Below are 17,212 nucleotides of genomic sequence, written 5' to 3'. Positions count from 1 at the left end.
AAATGAGTCTCCATTGCATTGAAAAGAGAGAAATCAGAAGTAATCGTTTGTGTACGTTCTACTGTTTACTTTTCTCCAGAAACCACCACCATTCACATTCGTGATCCACAAATCCTAAACCTCAGAACAATTATTGATCTGTTACCCTTTATTAATCTCTGTGCAAAGTAAGGACTATGTAACTCATTCAACCAACCACCACACTGAGAAATCCAACCTCATTTTCCTTGATGTGTCTTCAGCAGGAAGCCCAGGTAACAGTCCTTCCTGCTTCAAGCACCTTCTTCACAGGCTTCCAGGAAACCATGGTCTCCCAGCTCCATCCTCCTTTGCCGGAGGCCCTTCTCAGTCTCCTGGGATCTCCCTGACCACTGACACTGCAGGGCCCTGGGGCTCAAACCTCAGTCCCCTGTACACATTGCCTGGTGATCTCACCCAGCCCCAAGGCACTAAATGGTCCCTTTGCCGATGACTCCCATCTTTAGCCGCCAGCCGGGGCCTGTCTCCCAAACCCCAGGCGGTGTCCAACTCAACATCTCCATCTGAACATCCAGCTGACGCCTCGAACTTATACCCAGAACCACACTGGGCTTCTCTCCTTAACCTGCAAGCACCCCCGCCTCGGCTGATGTAATTCCACTCTACTAGGTGCTCAGAACACAGACCTGGGGTTCACCCTGGCTCCTCCATCCATCCAAGCTGTTAGCAAATCCTATTGGTCAGATTGCTCAGTGGCTGGTGGGGCGGTGTAGATATGAGGAGTGAATATTATTGGGAGAGAAGTCTCACATATCTGCCCTTGTTAAGAGCAGAGATGCTATCTTTTCAAGGCTGTTTGTAGAGCAGACGGTCTTGGAAGATAGAGACGGTGTCTCCTGGAGCAAAGGGCAAATCTGCTTAATGTCCAGTGAAATGTTTCCTGCAGAGAAAAGACAGGTTTGCTTGCTGTCCATCATAAAAGATCTGGACTCCCTAAGCCTGAGGGTCCTCAGTGGTGATGCAGACCCACTGCGATCACAGTATCCACCTGGATGGTTCCGCATCATCCTTGTAGGACTTGAGGGGGGCAGGTGAAACTGATACAAACAAGAAGCACAGCCTTCATGCTATGCTGTAATACAGTCCTTTGTCTCTATCACAGGGTCTCAAGTCTATACCAGGATCCAGGAAATTGTGGCAGGCTTACCTGTAAGTTTGCATGTCAGCAAAATCCCTGACCCTTCACAGTTCTTGACAGTGTGACGTTTGGAGCATGGAGCGAACTATGATTATATACATAGAGGGAATTCGTGGTTAGGACTCCACACTTCCACTGCAGGGGACATGGGTTCGATCCCTGGTCAGGGAACTAAGATTCCGCAAACTGTGCAGCGTGGCCAAAAAAAAAGATACATAGGAAGCCCACAGTGTTTTAAGGGTGTTGTATTTCAGGCACTCATCTTTCTATGAATCAGAAAGCTACAGAGCTGCTAACAAAGGTCATTTCTTTGAGAGTAGACAAGGCATGAGATGAAAAAAGACACCTTAGATAAAGGCTGAGAATGAGACTGAAGAGGCTCTGCCAGAGGACAGAAACTGGGCCTCGTCAAGGAACACTCCCCACTCCCAGGGGAGGGGAGCTGGGCACTATTTGCCCAGCGCAATTTCAGAGTTGGTACAGACCAATGCCTACGGTCTATGTCCTAGTCTCTGCCGTTTCAAATGGAAGCACTTCCTGCAGATGGCCTGTCCCCGTCTCACCGCTGTGTGCTGGGTGTGTAGAGAACAGACAACTTGTCTTTTCAGTTTGTTGGTTTCCGTAGAAGATGCATCTAGACCTGATCTAGGTTACAAGATTCTAGACTTCAAGCCGGATGCTGGATGAGATGCTGGGTGCCCTAGGGCTGGGATGCACATATTTTGCACGTGCAAGGGGCACGGATAACTGTGGTCAGAGGGCAGACCCGGCACAATTAACGGCCCCAACTTCTCACGCCCCCCCGCCCCCGCCCCATCCACACCTTCTGGTGGTGCCCCCCTCCCCCATACTGTCTCTGGATATGACCATGGGGATTACAGCAAACTTGATACAGAAACCTGAAGAAGCACTTACTAGTTTCTGTTCCCTCTCTTGCTGCTCTGTAATCACCATGAGAAATGCCCAGACAGCCCTGACCCAGGCTTGTCTGCTGGGGGAACAGGAGTGACACATGGAAGGAAGCCAAACCACACCAGCTGAGGCCATCCCAGAGCAGCCAGGACCCAGTCAACTCACACCAGACACCTGACCGCAGATGCAGGAGCCAAGACCAGCTGACCAGGGTCACTCATCCAACCTGCAGACTCGAGAAATGGATAGTGGCTGCATTTAGTCTCCAAGTTCAAGTGTGAGTATTAGGCAGTTAATAGCTAGTGGACAAGTTATCATTTTGTTCTTATCTGCCTGGCACTTTGGCCTTTAGGTTCAGTACATCTAGCTTTTTATGTCTTTGTTCTTACCACTGATGGGGCTCTTTTAATTTACAGACTCCAAGTCTTTCTTCACTTCGGAAAAATCTCTGTTCTTTGTCATTCATTACTGTCTTGATCTGATCCCTTCACCAGGACACTAGCTACATGTTGGAGGCAAGCTATCTTGTGCCACCTCGTGTTACCTTTCCATTTCTGTCCTTCGGCAACTAAGGACACCACCTCAGCTTAGTCTCCAACATAACGGCTCTGTATGATATACTGTAATTTACATGTAACAGTATATACACTTCAGATTACATACTGCACTCGTTCTGCCCTTTACTTCTATACAATACCGAGTTTAATTCTAAAGTTAAAATTTTGTCTCTTTCAAAATCTTCTATGCAGTTCTTAAATTTTCCTTTCAGCTAGCTTCATCTCACACATTCTCATTCTTTCAGAAAACTCCAAAGTCTCTGAATTTTTAAAAATAGCCGTTTTCTATAGTTTTCAATAGAATGCTCTTCTGTATTTTTAAGGCAGTTTCCTATCCTTTACGTCACCAGTTCTCTTCGTGGGGCCCACGTATGTTGTTTCGGCTACTCCCCTTTGATTGGGAACCCTACCCAAGCCCGACGTTTGCCCGGAAAAGGCGACCTCCCAAGTCCGTGAGCTCTGAGTCCTCCCCCGACACCTCCCGCGCCCCCCCCCCCCCCCCCGCTCAGGGCTGTGGACCCGCACACCCTACACCAAGTCTCTAGTATCCCGCTTTTCACTACGGCCCCCTCTGCTGCACTGACGACCCACCTCCCGCAGGTGCCGCCTGCTGCTTCTGGCAGAGGCTTATTCCTGGATAGCTGACGCCGCCTGATTCTTTCTTTACCAAAATTAATGAGAGACAACCATCCCAGGGTATCTGTGTTTATGGTTTTCCTAGGATCACTCCTGATGAAACTTTTCCAACTACTCCACTCCTGGCCACTCTACATCGCCAAGAATTGTGGTTCTCAGATTGGTGGGAGGAGTGCTGAGAAGGAAACGGCTTCTTCCTGGCTGTGCCACGAGGCCTGCATCTTCGGGATGTGTGTACACAAGTGTGTGTGTGCATGTGTGTGTGTGTGTGTGTGGAAATAACACTCTACTGTTCATCAAAAGCATTTTTATCATTTTATTCTTACAACCACCCAACAATGTAAGCAGACAGAATCCTCATCAGGCAGATGAAAACCCGAGACTCGAGGGAAGTAACACTGACTGCACATTTACATTAATTCGTTAAACTCTGATTTCTAGTTTTTTTTTTTTCTTTTTTTTTTTGGTTGTGCCAGTTCTTAGTTGCGGCACGCATGTGGGATCTAGTTCCCTGACCAGGGATCGAACCCAGGCTCCCTGCATTGGGAGCACAGAGTCCTAACCACTGCGCCACCAGGGAAGTCCCTGATTTCTAGTTTTACCTGCAGTTTACAGATGAGGAAACTGGGCATGTGCCCTGCTTGAAGGCATCTGCCTGAGGTCACCAGCCTGTACGGGTTGCCCTGAGATCTGAACATAGGTTCATTCCAGGATGGATCTTCCTGACTTTCCACACTAACCCTCAGGGCAGGAAAAACTCCCGCTCCAGCTGGGGCCAGAACCCAGTGTTACCTCAGGGGTCTACAAACCCAGTGCTGAATGGATACACATATTCTTGCACGAAGGAAAATATTTCAGTTTCTATCACCCGGGCACATTCACGTGTGCTGCGCATAAGCCTCACAGCACTTGACTACGAGAGAAACTGAGCTTCCTTGGGGAGCCAACAGAGTCTCCCCTGCCCACCTCCAACCAGTAGCAACAAATACACTGAATCTAGAAGACAGAAATGGGTAAGCTGTCTAAATCTATAACATATCAATGACTCAATAACGAAATAGGAGGAAACGAAGAAGACATAAGAAGCACTTCTCCACTCCACCATCTTAAAATTTATCTTCACTGATGCAGGTTTCAGTTTAGTTTGTGGGTCTGTGAAGCAGTGTGGCTCCTTGGAGCTCACGATCTAGTCACATTCTAGTATAATACTCTACCGCAGTAGAGCTGGGGACATCGACACATTAACCTTGCAAAAGAGCCCAGAAAGTCTGTGTAAAGAGGTTACTGTGAGATATTACTGAAAGTGAGGAAACACAAATTTTTTGGTTTAACTTTGAGTAAATATATAACTTTGATTTTTATTCACAAAACAAAAAAACAACTGAAGAACTCATAAAATAGAACCTTTCCAAATAATAAAAATCACCAATAGATCATCAACTTTCAGGTTTCATACAGAATTTTTGCACCAAAGTATATATTTTTCCATATTATAAAACCTGTCGTTATCTGTAGCTTTTTAACAATTTAACTCTATTACCTTAAAATATTCAAATAAAACAATACTCCCACCTAGTGGATAAAGAGAAACATCTGGCTTATTTCAGGTGTGAACAGTACCACCATAAAAAAGGAACAAAAACTACAATGAATTTAAAATAAGTTTATTCTGTTAACATCCTGAAAATACTCCCCTGAAAAAAAAGTAACCTACAAAACAGTGCACGCGGCTCCCCTTAAAGGAATGGATGGGTAATATACTCTACAAAACAATCTTTGGAATCATGTATAAATGTTACTCTGAATCTCATTTGTTGTCATCAATTTCTTCAGTATCTCTGTGCTCTGGGGAATATTCTGGAAGGAGAGAGAAAAGGTGTTCATATAGTGAGGTTGAGCATTCAGTCAGGAGCAAGGCACACTCTCGAGGCAGAAGCAGGGAAGGGCACCAAACGTGACAGGCCCTGCCCCTCACCTCCTCGCTCGGCAGACGGGACAAGCGTGTCCCCCCGCCCCCCCGCCCAAAGCTCTGCCGGGACCTCAGGCCTCCCGGGAGCCTAAAGCCCTCAGACGGACAGGACACTCTGCTTGGCCCACCTCTCCCACCTGAGCTCACGCCCGTCTGCACCCCAGTACCACGCTCCCCACCGTTCTCCTCACACGCACCCTGAACTTGCCCACTTCATGCCCATGCCGCCTCCCTCTGCACGCTCCCACCCCCCCAGGACTCACCCATCCGTCCAGTCCAGCTGGAGGGCCACCCTCCCCCTGGGGCCTCTCCTCGGGCCAGCCTCGCCCCCACCCCCTGCCCTGGCTGGCACCTGGCACAGTGACCGCCTGCGCCACCTCCAGGCTGTGGACCGCCCAGCACCGTGGGGTCCACGCGGCAGGCGTGCAAGAGAATTCCATGTTGTTGACCAAATACCACTTTGAGGACAGAAGCGATGACCTAAGCCAGGATGACTGTATCTGGTCACTAAGAAAACAGCACCCTTCAAAGAGCCACTTCAAAAAAGTTAATTAAATTTCCTCTCCAAAGAATATTTTTAGACACTGGAAGTTGACTTACAGCCCACACGGCAGATGATCTGCAAGTCTGAGAATGAGTGCAGATGCTCCTGGAGCGCCTGTGCCCGGAGCACCGACTGCACCACGGGCGGAACCCGCCCGGCCCTCCTGCTCAAGCCTCCAGCTCCTCTCTACCGTGCTCACCGCGGGGCTAACTGGCCGCACGGCAATTCTGCTACAAAAGACGAAACAACGGCCGACAGTCTGGGTCTCTCTGTTGACACAGGGCTCTCTCAGTCACTTAAGTCTCGGCCCTCATGATGGTGTGCAGGGTGACGAGCAGAGCTGGCGTCTTAAAACAGGGGAGGTGACAACCATGCACATCAACCTGACAGAAAATCCGGTGACAAAACGTAGGGGACGTGTGAAACAGGAGAGGATAAAGCCAGACGTGTACTACACTAGAAAACGGTAACACACCAGTTCACAAATCCTTCGGTGATTTGAAGGTGCAGAGCAGAGTTCACATTTCCCATCCTACTTAGAACGTCCACCAGTGGACATGTGACAACAGGCCAAGAACAAACAGTGCAGAAAATGTTTCACAAGGCAGTAAGGGGGCTCAGGTCACACACATGCATCCCAGGCTTGGACACTGATACCTCTCTTAATGAAGGAAGAAATTCTGGTGAAAAAGAAAAGGTGCGATGCTGAAAGAAGAGACAAATCAACAAGCCTATATATGTGTGTGTGTGTGTGTGTGTGTGTGTGTGTGTGTGTGTGTGTGCGCGCGCGCGCACGCGCACGCACACATATATGTATACGTATATATACATACACACACGTATGCTCACATATATGTACAACTTGGAAGACAAGAGCTTAGGTACAACCCACAGAATCTGTTATTTGCACAGTAGTGCCATAAATTTACATACATTTTAAATGTATTCAAATATTTTGTATTTTGCAATAAAATCTTTCTAAATCTGTTATTCATTTCTCATGTTTCACTATGTCCTTTTTAATGTCCCTCTTTTATTTTTCGTTATTTTATCTTTTGTGGCAAACTGCCTTTCAGACAATTAGTTATGTGATGAAAATTTCTGCAGTGAACATGCTTGCGGCCACGATGTCTGTGGCAAAGATGCTCCAGTGAAAGTGCCCAGAAGAGACACAACGGCCATGGCCCCTGCTCTCAACGAAGTGGGAAGAGCCAATCGGTTAACTACAGATGCAAGCAGCACTATTAGTTACTATATCTTCGGAAGGAGATGCTAAATACAAAATAACTCAATTTGTCTGAAAGATTATCCATGACTCTAGCTCTTCTGAAAGATATACTTGAATTATACTAAGTTACAGTTTCACTCTTACTAATTCAACAAATGGTTGAGGGCCTTCCACACATCATATTCAGGATGATCTGGGGACACCAAAAGGGAAAACGTTCCCACGGAGTTGACAATCTAACTAACTTATGCGAGCTATGAAATGAGATGACGCCAACAGAAATTACAAGAAAAGCTGCCCTAAGACTAATGGCCATTCTAGAATAAAACAAGGCTTCCAACTTGGAACAATGTTGTTATAATCTCTTCCCTTTAAGGAAGAAGTTCTTAAACCAGGAGTCCACGGACTTTCAGCTAATCTCTTAGGGAGAGGACTGGAGTTCCTAAACTACCTGCAATTACTGGCAAAACTTTGCTATACATGTTCCCATATGTATTTTTCTGGGAAAGGAGCCCACAGATATATCCAGACGGAGAACAGGGAACAGATTTATCTCATCTAGTCCCACGCAAAATTAAGTGGATAAACATGACGATAATGTGATCCATACTGTGCTCAAAAATGCCTTCTCAAATATTACACCTTCCAAATTAATTAGTTACAGAAACTTCTTGAACACTGAGAACATCTTTCCACACAAACATCTGGGATTTAAAGCACTGATCTATCCTAACAAAACATGAACAAAATATTCTCCAAGTTACAGAAGTATATCTAGAAGAATATGTGACAATCAAATAAACTGCCAGACCAGCGGTTTTCTCTTTATGTGGAGAAAAAAGGATCTCTACGTGCTGCTTAGGTTTCACACTGATACCATACATTTATGTTTGTTACTAAGTTCACTACAGTAACTCAGCTATTAAGTCAATGAGATAAAAGCTTACCTTAACCAAACTTTTCAAGCTTCTGGAAGAAAGTACAGGCTTAAAAGCTTCAACTGTGATTAGGTCTAATTTCATCACATCAGTATAACATAAGTACAGAATTGCAGAGATTTTCCATACTTGACAATAACTCAGAACTATGAATATACAAGAAAAAAAAATCACTTAAGTTTTCTGTTATATGATTTTAAAATTAAATACCTCTAACTCATAAAGGCTGCTTTTAAAAATAGTTATCTCTGTTGCCTCTTTTAATCAAAGCATTTACTGACATTTTGAACCAATTATAATGCACATTTTCTTTCAAAGCCAATTTATTTTCCTAAGTTATCTCTTGCTTTTACAGATATGTTTATTTAGCATTTTCTGAACATACTACTGAGACACATCTGGGTCAGCTAAGACACAAGATTAAAATTTTGCTGACTACACTAAAGTAAATAATAAATATACAATGCATAATGTAAAATATTTAGCCATTTATTCTAGTAAACTTAACATTTAAAGTTAAAAACCTTTTATTTATTAACAAATAACACTGAATTATATATTATAACATATTAGCCACTAAAAAGTGACAATCATAATCTGATATGATGTTAGGGTATAATTAGTAACAGGAATAAAAAATAAACTATTGAAGCAACTACCAAAATTCAATATCTGAAGCTTCTATTCTGACAATTACAACATACTTGACCAACTTCTCATACACCAACAATTTACATCTCACACTGGCTTGCATGATGAGTTATCAAAGACCAAAAAGAAATGGCAACTCTGAAGCTAACAGTTAAGAACTCTGAGCTGCTCTCATACAACTGTGTGTCTGGAAAGTTTCAACACTCAAACCAAACAGAATATACCAGCAACTAGAGCAACTACTGAGGACAAACAGCAATACAATGGTATCAGTCATCATTAACAAACTACCTCAAAAAGATCCCTACTAGTCCAACTAATAATAACTATGAATAAAGCAATAACAAGATAAAATGTGAATGTTATGCACTGTAATACCACCTGCCGCAGGAAGGTCATGTACGATATTTGGTTGTTCTAGCAGTGAACAGCAAGGAGGCTCTCTGAAATTCTGTGTTTTTAGGGCTTTCAGGAAAGGAGTATGAAGACTGCTGGTAGATTCTGAAGTTTTATAGTCAGTAACATGTCGACATGTAAGAATAGTTACTTGCATATTCTTCCTTGGACAAGAGCCAAAAACCTAGCACAAAATTGATTTCAAATTAAAAAATATATATGTATAATTTCGTGACAGAATAGAAACATCCCTCTAGTTGTTTATCTACACCATTCATATATATATATATATATATACACACACACACCTTGCAGGGGTGGAACTGTCCATGGAAAAACAAAACCCATGCTTCGCCTGCGCCCTCACCTGGGTCTGATCTTAATTCTGTCACTTTCTAGTTGGGTAACCTTCTCCAAGTTACTTTCCTCACCCGTGAACTAAGGACTACTTACCTGAGGGAGGTGTGATCTGGATTAAATGAAGTCAGGAACAAAGGAGGCAGAGCAGCTGTTGTAACACCCAGCGATGCCATGGCAGGTAAGGCAGTCACTCAACTATGAGCACCTGTTCATTTACGCCCTCTCCCGCCCGCCACAGATGCCTGCAAATTATTCTTTTCGGTTTGTTCCAGTTCGTTCTGTTTCTAAGATCACTACTTGCAATCAGTGTGGAGAACAGTGTTACACTGAATAGAAGTGAATGGGAGTGACACGCATTCTTTACTGGATAAAGTGACGTGATCAAGATCTCTTCTAACACAGGTATCTCTAAGAACGCTCCACTTAGACTAGTGTTGTATCAGCAACAGGAAGTGATCCTTTCACTAATATAATAGGTTCAAGAACACTGTATTAAGGATGTTTCTAAGAACATCACTTGCAAGTTGCACTCATAACAGTGTTTTATCAGTGCAATTGATTCTTAAATTCACTTTTAAATTTATTTCAATTGTAGACTACGTTTCAATTGCTCAAGACCTCAATGTCCACCTAAGTTGGTATTTCATGGATTTCCAGGGACCCTTCCAGCTTTTAAAATCTTTGGTGATGTAAGGAAAAAAAAAAAACAGCTATCTTTTAAGGAAAAAAAGAGTAGATTTTAGGTCATTGCACCTTGTTTGAAAATATTTTATGAAGAGAACAAAATGGCTATTTCAAATAGCAAGGGAACTGAAGATTTTATATTATGTGCCATAAGTGATTTATAAGGCTACTTGAATTACAGTGTAGCCTCATAAATAAACACAAAACTTAACACCACATGTATTTGTCAGCAGATATGTCCCATTTAAGGGCTACAACATTACTCACAAGGCCTGATTTATCATCCTCGCTAAAATACTTATCATCTGAAGCCAGAATACTTGACAACTGTTGGACTGTGTGTGATTATCAGGATTATGCGGCTGACATGAACCAAACAGTAGAGGGACCCAAAGAGTATCCCCGGGGGAAAAAATACTGATTAAAAAATTCTGTTTTGGAAATGCATAATTCTACATTTCTTCAAGTCTGAGAGAGAAAAGCTGTTCCATAGAACAAAAATAATAAAACACCCTACATAAATTAACAATACAAATTAATATGGCAGTTTCCTACCCTTCTGAGATCTGTTGAAAGCTATGGACCCTCTCTCTAGAAAATACACATAGGTACACAGCATAAAATCACATATACAACCATAAGATTCACAGATCTTATTAGAAAATTCCTCATTTAATAAAATGCATTGAATAACTTTTAATAAATGTTTCTAAGTATGCCAATCTGGTTTAAAGCAGGTGTACACCAAATTTTTTATTTCTAATGAACTTAACTGTAATACCTGCATAAAAATATGCCTAAGATTTAAGTTGCAATGTTGAAAAGACGTATATAAAAGGGCTATTTCATTTAAAAATAACCTGCAACTACCAACTGGACTCCCCTGGTGGCACAGTGGTTAAGAATCCGCCTGCCAATGCAGGAGGCATGGGTTCGAGCCCTGGTCCGGGAAGATCCCACCTGCCGCGGAGCAACTAAGCCCGTGCGCCACAACTACTGAGCCTGTGCTCTAGAGTCCACGAGCCACAACTACTGAGCCCACAAGCCATAACTACTGAAGCCCGTGCACCTAGAGCCCGTGCTCCGCAACAGGAGGAGCCACTGCAATGAGAAGCCCACGCACTGCAACGAAGAGTAGCCCCCGCTCGCCGCAACTAGAGAAAGTGCGCACAACAACGAAGATCCAACGCAGCCAAAAATAAGTAAATAAATAATTAAAATAATAACCTGCAACTACCAAAATTAATGATTATTCTCTAAAATTTCTAGCTGAGTTAAGTTCTTCACTGAAAAATTTGTTTTAGTGGACACATACCATGTGCTCAATTTTCCCACAAGATGAAGCCTCAATTGATCCATTCTAATGCTGCGAAAAATGGATGAAACCCTGGTGTGAGTGTCAGCTGAGCGCCAACCCCAGGAACCCAGTTTCCCACTCCCGTCCCTGCACTTCCGGCAGCGTCGTCAGCACGGCCCGTTTTCACCGTGGCTGCAACCCTGCTCTGTTTCACGGGGGTAACTTGTTCCAACTATGTCTTATGTCTCTATGACCACCGATCTTTAGCACATCGCTGATCACGTTTGCCAAATGAGTTCTTTTATTCTTTATATTCTATAACAAACTCCTACTATATTTCTAAGGGAAAGAGCAAATACTTACCCCGCTTCAACGTCTGACTACATAGGTTTAAGTGTAAAGATACTGAACCTTGATAAAGTAGCAACCCCAGAATCTCTCTTACCTTTTCCAGCCACTGATACTGCTGATCTTCAGCAACGTAGCAACTACATTGACAGAGCACAACCTGAAAATCAAATCCCAAGTTTTCTGTCAGGTCAAATAAATGTTACACACACCCCACACTGTCATCATATATGTATCATGTGAATCCCAACATAACCTCTGGATAACACTTGTTTTGCTTAATCTGCTACTGCCTTACTTATTTTTCTTTAAAATTTAAAAGTTAAGAATCAAGCCACTACTGGCAATTAGTATCAGAGAAAAGTGCACATTGACAGAGCAACTGTGAGGGCTGGCACAGGAGATTCTAAAGATACTATCAGTAAGTACTACCGGAGTCCTCTTTATAAAACAGAGACGACACCAGGCCTGCTGCCCTTCTGGGGGTGGGTGGTGCCACACACTGTGAAGATCAAACTCAAAAAGCATTACAAAAACATTAAGTGCTATCAGCACAGCAGTCCAGCAGCATCTCAGCCCAGCGGTACCCCAGGACACTGCTGATGCCTGGAAGGCGATATTATTCTAGAAACCATGTCCAGACCGTGTGCTTGAAGTGAAAACATGCAATGCACAATGCTGTAAAAGGATGACATTCCTGATTATTAATGCTTGTGGAATGATAGCATCCATAAAAGTCAACTTTGTCTTCTATTGAAATATTGCCAGAAACACTAACACTTAATGACACAAGTGGGAAAAAATGAAACACAAGGACTTCCCTGGTGATCCGGCGGTTAAGACTCCGCACTTCCACTTCGGGGGCACGGGTTCGATCCCTGGTTGGGCGGAACTAAGATCTCGCATGCAGTGTGGTGTGGCCAAAAAAAAAAAAAAGAAGAAGAAGCACAAGAGGGAAAAAGGGGGCCCAGGGATAGGGGGAAGAAAAAGACTAGATATGTAATTAGCTACACACAAAGATTCTGGATAGTCAAGAGACACCCAACAAATCAATGGTGTAACTAAATGCAGTACCAGAAATTTCTACTGCTTGACCTCCATGATGTATTCTAGAGTGAAAACTTTCCACTAAGGACCAGATAAAGAACATGCTTTGGGACTTCCCTGGCGGTCCAGTGGTTAAGACTTCGCCTTCCAATGCAGAGAGTACAGGTTCGATCCCTGGTCAGGGAGCTAAGATCCCACATGCCTCGGGACCAAAAAACCAAAACATAAACCAGAAGCAATACTGTAACAAATTCAATAAAGACTTTAAAAATGGTCCACATCAAAAACTCTTAAAAAAAAAAAAAAAGCTTAATTTCCTTATTATTTCCTATAAATACTGGATGTTTACAAAAATCCTTATGTAAACTTTAATAACTTTGGATAACACATTATAAAAACAAACTGTAAGTATTACAAAATCAAATTTTATAGTTTTCAAGGCTAACATTATAGTATTATGGAACTACTGACTTCTTGCCTTGTTTGAATCCCTGCCCCTGGCCTCTGTCCAAGCGCTCAGCAGCTGTGGAACGGCACTCTGTCAGACAAGCAGGTGGCGAGACAGACATCATCTGCTTGGCCACCTCACCTGCCTGACTTGTCTCCCAAACCGCCCAGGACACTGCTTTCTCTCAATGAACCCAAGGATAGGATTAGGACAAACGGCTCCAATGAAATCACTAGGCATCAGCTACAGAGTTATCTTTCATAACTTAAAAAATCAGGATGAATTAGGAACTCCCTGGCGGTCCAGTGGTTAAGACTCTGCACTTCCACTGCAGGGTGCATGGGTTTGATCGCTGGTCGGGGAACTAAGATTCCGAAAGCCGAGGGGAGCGGCCAAAAGAAAAAAAAAAAAATCAGGATGAATTAGGCGAGGAGAAAGCTTGACGTCAACAGAGTTGTATTTAGAATGCACGAAGCATCCGTTTGCTCAGTGTTAACTCAGTCCCTAGGCTGTGCTCAGCGTTGGCTGAACACCGGGCGGGTATACAGCCACAAAGCAGAACTCCCTGCTTCCGCAGCGAGTACACATTTTCCCATGTTTACATTTGCCAGCTTAAATCATTCTTTGAATGAGGGCAAAGTTTAAATATCTAATGTTTCTGGTTTGTTTCTAAAAAAGTTATTTCAGAATTTCCTCAGAAGTTTACCAACACACCACATTAACATTTATATAAACAAAAAAGTAACAACACTGTTGACCAAATATGCTTCAATAAAAAAAGTTTTTTTAATTAAAAAATTTTTTTTATTTGTTTTTAATTTTAAAAAATAAAAATAAAATAAAAAAACAAGAACCAGACCAAAAAGTGGTTACTACCACTGCCTACAGGCAGAATTCCTCAGCCCAAAACGAGATATAAAGGAACATGGAATTCAAAGGAACACTACATAAATGATACCTAAGGAACCCCACTTAAACATACAAGTCAGGCCCCACATACCGAGGGATTCGATTTTAGGTGATAAAACACACAAAAAGCCTCTGTGGGGGACAGGTGTGTAGTGTCCACTGTCCTACACCATTCATTCCAGAGTTTAGCACAACCAACTTCTTCCCAGACTCCTGAATTCATGATGAATGATGACAAAAATGCTGTGAAAAACAATTCGCATAAGTTAGTGTTTGCTTCTGCAAGTTGCATTTTCTATTCAATAAAAAAGATATTCAAGTTACTTGAGAATCTTAGAGCTGAAAGTGCCACTGAGACCATCAACCTTATGCACACCATCATCTTGCAGAAAAACACACTGAGGCCTCAAGAAGCTGAAGGCCACACCCTGAGTACAGGTGGTACTGGAGCCAGGAATCGAGAAGACAGGTTTGCTGACAGACTTTACCAGACTCACACTGTAACACACCTGTGGAAAATTTCAGGCCAGGAGAACTTCATGTGAATGAGTCAGCAGTTGTTTACCATGTACTGCTCTACAAGCACTAGGGGTACCTTACAGGGCAAGGAATCTTCACTGGGGTTCCCCAAGGCTCTCCTCCAAGCCTGTGAACCCCCTAAAACGATACAGGTTTGTGTACTTGTGTGTGTGCGCGTTGTTCTAGCTGCACCCTGCACCGTTCTGGCTTTAACCTGTCAAATGAATTCATGTATGTGAAGATCTCAGAAACCAAGTACTGAAAAATGTAGCAATTATTATTGTCATTTTTAGAGTGCTCCATATGTTTTTAAAGAAGTTGGTTAACTCAAAAACATACAAGGACCACTGTGACAAGGGGGCCGTGTTGCACATGCCACCGCTGCCCTCCCAGTCTGGCCACGACAGGCCCAGAAGCCTAAGAAAACCTGTATACTAGAAACAGTGTTTCCTTGACTCCGTAAGTTCCCGAAGCCAAGAATATTTCCTCTAAATCTCATTTTTCAAGCTTATCAAAAAGACAGTGCCGCATGAGCAGGGATAGAATTCACTCAGATACAAAGTTACTCTGCTACGACTTTTTCTAAAAAAGTAACAGACATTTGAAATCTTTCATGGTGGAAATAAATAACTTCAGCTTTTGCTCTTTCAACAAAATGTGTAGTCTAGGGCTTCCCTGGTGGCGCAGTGGTTGAGAATCTGCCTGCCAGTGCAGGGGACACGGGTTCGAGCCCTGGTCTGGGAAGATCCCACATGCCGCGGAGCGACTGGGCCTGTGAGCCACAGTTGCTGAGCCTGCACGTCTGGAGCCTGTGCTCCGCAACAGGAGAGGCCGCGATGAAGAGTGGCCCCCGCGTGCCACGACTGGAGAGGGCCCTCGCACAGAGACGAAGACCCAACACAGCCATAAACAAATAAACAAATAAATAAATAAAATTTTGGAAAAAAAAAAAATGTGTAGTCTAATGCACTTCCACTTACCTACTGCATTATTTCCTATAGCAATTATAAACTTGGAGCAAGGATATTTTTCTAGCAGAGAAACTTCCAAAGTTGTTTTTGTTTGTCTTCGAAGGAGCCGCACCTCCCTAACACAAGAAACGAAAGACGAAACGAAAGCAATTGAAATGTAATCAGTACTATACTATGAAAAAAAGGCTACTATAAGTAGGAGTTTGTATTAAGTAAAATGCAAACTTTAATTTTATAAAGAACATAATTATAATCCTAAGGAAACAATGGATTCAGGCGACGATAACTAACAGGTAAAAACCCTTTGCTGCAAAGCTCCTGGAGAACCGTACAAGAGGGATCAGGCTGTCCAGCGGACCCACTCATCAATCCATCTTAGCAACCCTAAAAGTGGGGCAACTGGGCACAGTGCGCGGTAAGAAACCGCAAATACCACCTCCGAGGCATCCGTGCCAGCAAAACACTGACCAAGCCTCTCAGAAGCAGCTCCCTTTACAGGAAATGCAGGTGACGGACACACATATGCATACATGACACCAAGAGGAAGCAATCAGGCAAATCCAGAGCACGGGACATCCTGCAGGACAATCAGTCTCTCAGCCAGGGTGAAAAAGGAGGGGCACTGGCTCCAAACGAAAGGAAGCTCAAAAGAGGAAACATCTAAATGTAAGGTGCGGGCCTGGCCAGGATTCTGATTTCCAGAAGCCCACTGTAAAATGTCACGTCTGAGACAACTGCATAAATCTGACCACAGACTGGCTATTACACAGTATGCAAAAAGTATTATTGTTACCGGGGATGACAGCATACGTAAGACAATGCCTATATCGTTGAGACGCATTCGGAAAACTGTAGCGGTGAAAGGCCACGGTGACTGGGACCCACCTAGGGGGTGGAGGGAGATAAAATAAATGTGGCAAAATCTTCATAACTGTTGAACTTACGTGACTGGATGGGCTTAAAGTGTCATTTTACTATTTTCTCCAGTGTCTGTGTGTTTGGAAATAACCCATTTTTTAAAAAGACATATCCATCTGCTACTGACACGTAATGATAACTGAGGTGTCCGGCGGAGAAGAAAGTTCTAAAAGACCTGTCTTATGTCCATGAACCAAAGACACGACAAACCTGGGGCGGGAAGACAGCCCTGCAGCGCTGGAAGACCTAACACGGCCGCAGGAAACCACCTGCATCAAAGCTAAAGGAAGCCTTTAAAGACGCGAGGATCCGACGGCTCCACGGAGCCTGCAGCAGGCCCCGCGAGCCGCCTCCACCCGGCACCCCCGGAGCTGTCTGGACCCCCTGTGCCTCCCGAGGACCGGTGCCGAGCGCGGAGCAGCCGCGACCCCTGGGCCTGCGCGTCTGCTCCTGCGCCCGCCGGCCCGGGTCTGCGACGGCGCGCCCAAGACCTCACCTCTTCCGCGCCAGTTGCTGCCGGACCTCCCCGTCTTCGGGCGTCTCCCTCCTCCCCTCCTCTTCCTCCTCCTCCTCGTCCTCCGTCCCGGCTCGGCACGGCGCCCTCACCACCTCCCCGAAGAACGTTGCCGCCATAGCCACCCTCACACCCTCCCGGCCGAACTGCGGCACCACAGCACGACGCATGCGCCCCGCGCAAGCGCCC

At 44.1% G+C, this 17,212-nt stretch overlaps 1 protein-coding gene and 1 long non-coding RNA gene across 7 annotated transcripts in view; one reads left to right on the top strand and one right to left on the bottom strand.

Moving 5' to 3' along the window:
* LOC309629643 overlaps positions 1-17,212 on the top strand; it is a 545,666-nt gene that overhangs the window by 165,053 nt on the left and 363,401 nt on the right. The gene's annotated exons all lie outside the window — the stretch shown is intronic.
* Positions 4,931-17,209, bottom strand: PSMG1 (proteasome assembly chaperone 1; the record flags this gene model as incomplete). 6 transcript variants are annotated; one of them, XM_082393828.1, is made up of 7 exons in its annotated part: positions 4,931-5,139; positions 7,971-8,107; positions 8,994-9,192; positions 11,795-11,857; positions 14,193-14,344; positions 15,601-15,707; positions 17,006-17,199. In XM_082393828.1, the coding sequence occupies 7 exons, from the start codon at positions 17,191-17,193 to the stop codon at positions 5,065-5,067; spliced, it is 921 nt and encodes a 306-aa protein (XP_082249954.1). In that variant the 3' UTR covers positions 4,931-5,064. The 6 variants fall into 6 exon arrangements, 5 of the variants coding, with proteins under 5 accessions (XP_082249954.1, XP_082249956.1, XP_082249957.1 ...); XM_082393830.1 differs by lacking the exons at positions 7,971-8,107; positions 8,994-9,192 and having other exon boundaries at positions 17,006-17,193; XM_082393831.1 differs by lacking the exons at positions 4,931-5,139; positions 8,994-9,192 and having other exon boundaries at positions 7,981-8,107; positions 17,006-17,192.

Source organism: Balaenoptera borealis, assembly GCF_965194805.1.
Source record: "Balaenoptera borealis genome assembly, chromosome: 5".
Taxonomy (NCBI): domain Eukaryota; kingdom Metazoa; phylum Chordata; class Mammalia; order Artiodactyla; family Balaenopteridae; genus Balaenoptera; species Balaenoptera borealis.
Note: the sequence above shows the minus strand (reverse complement) of the source record. Positions and strands in the feature narration are given on the sequence as shown.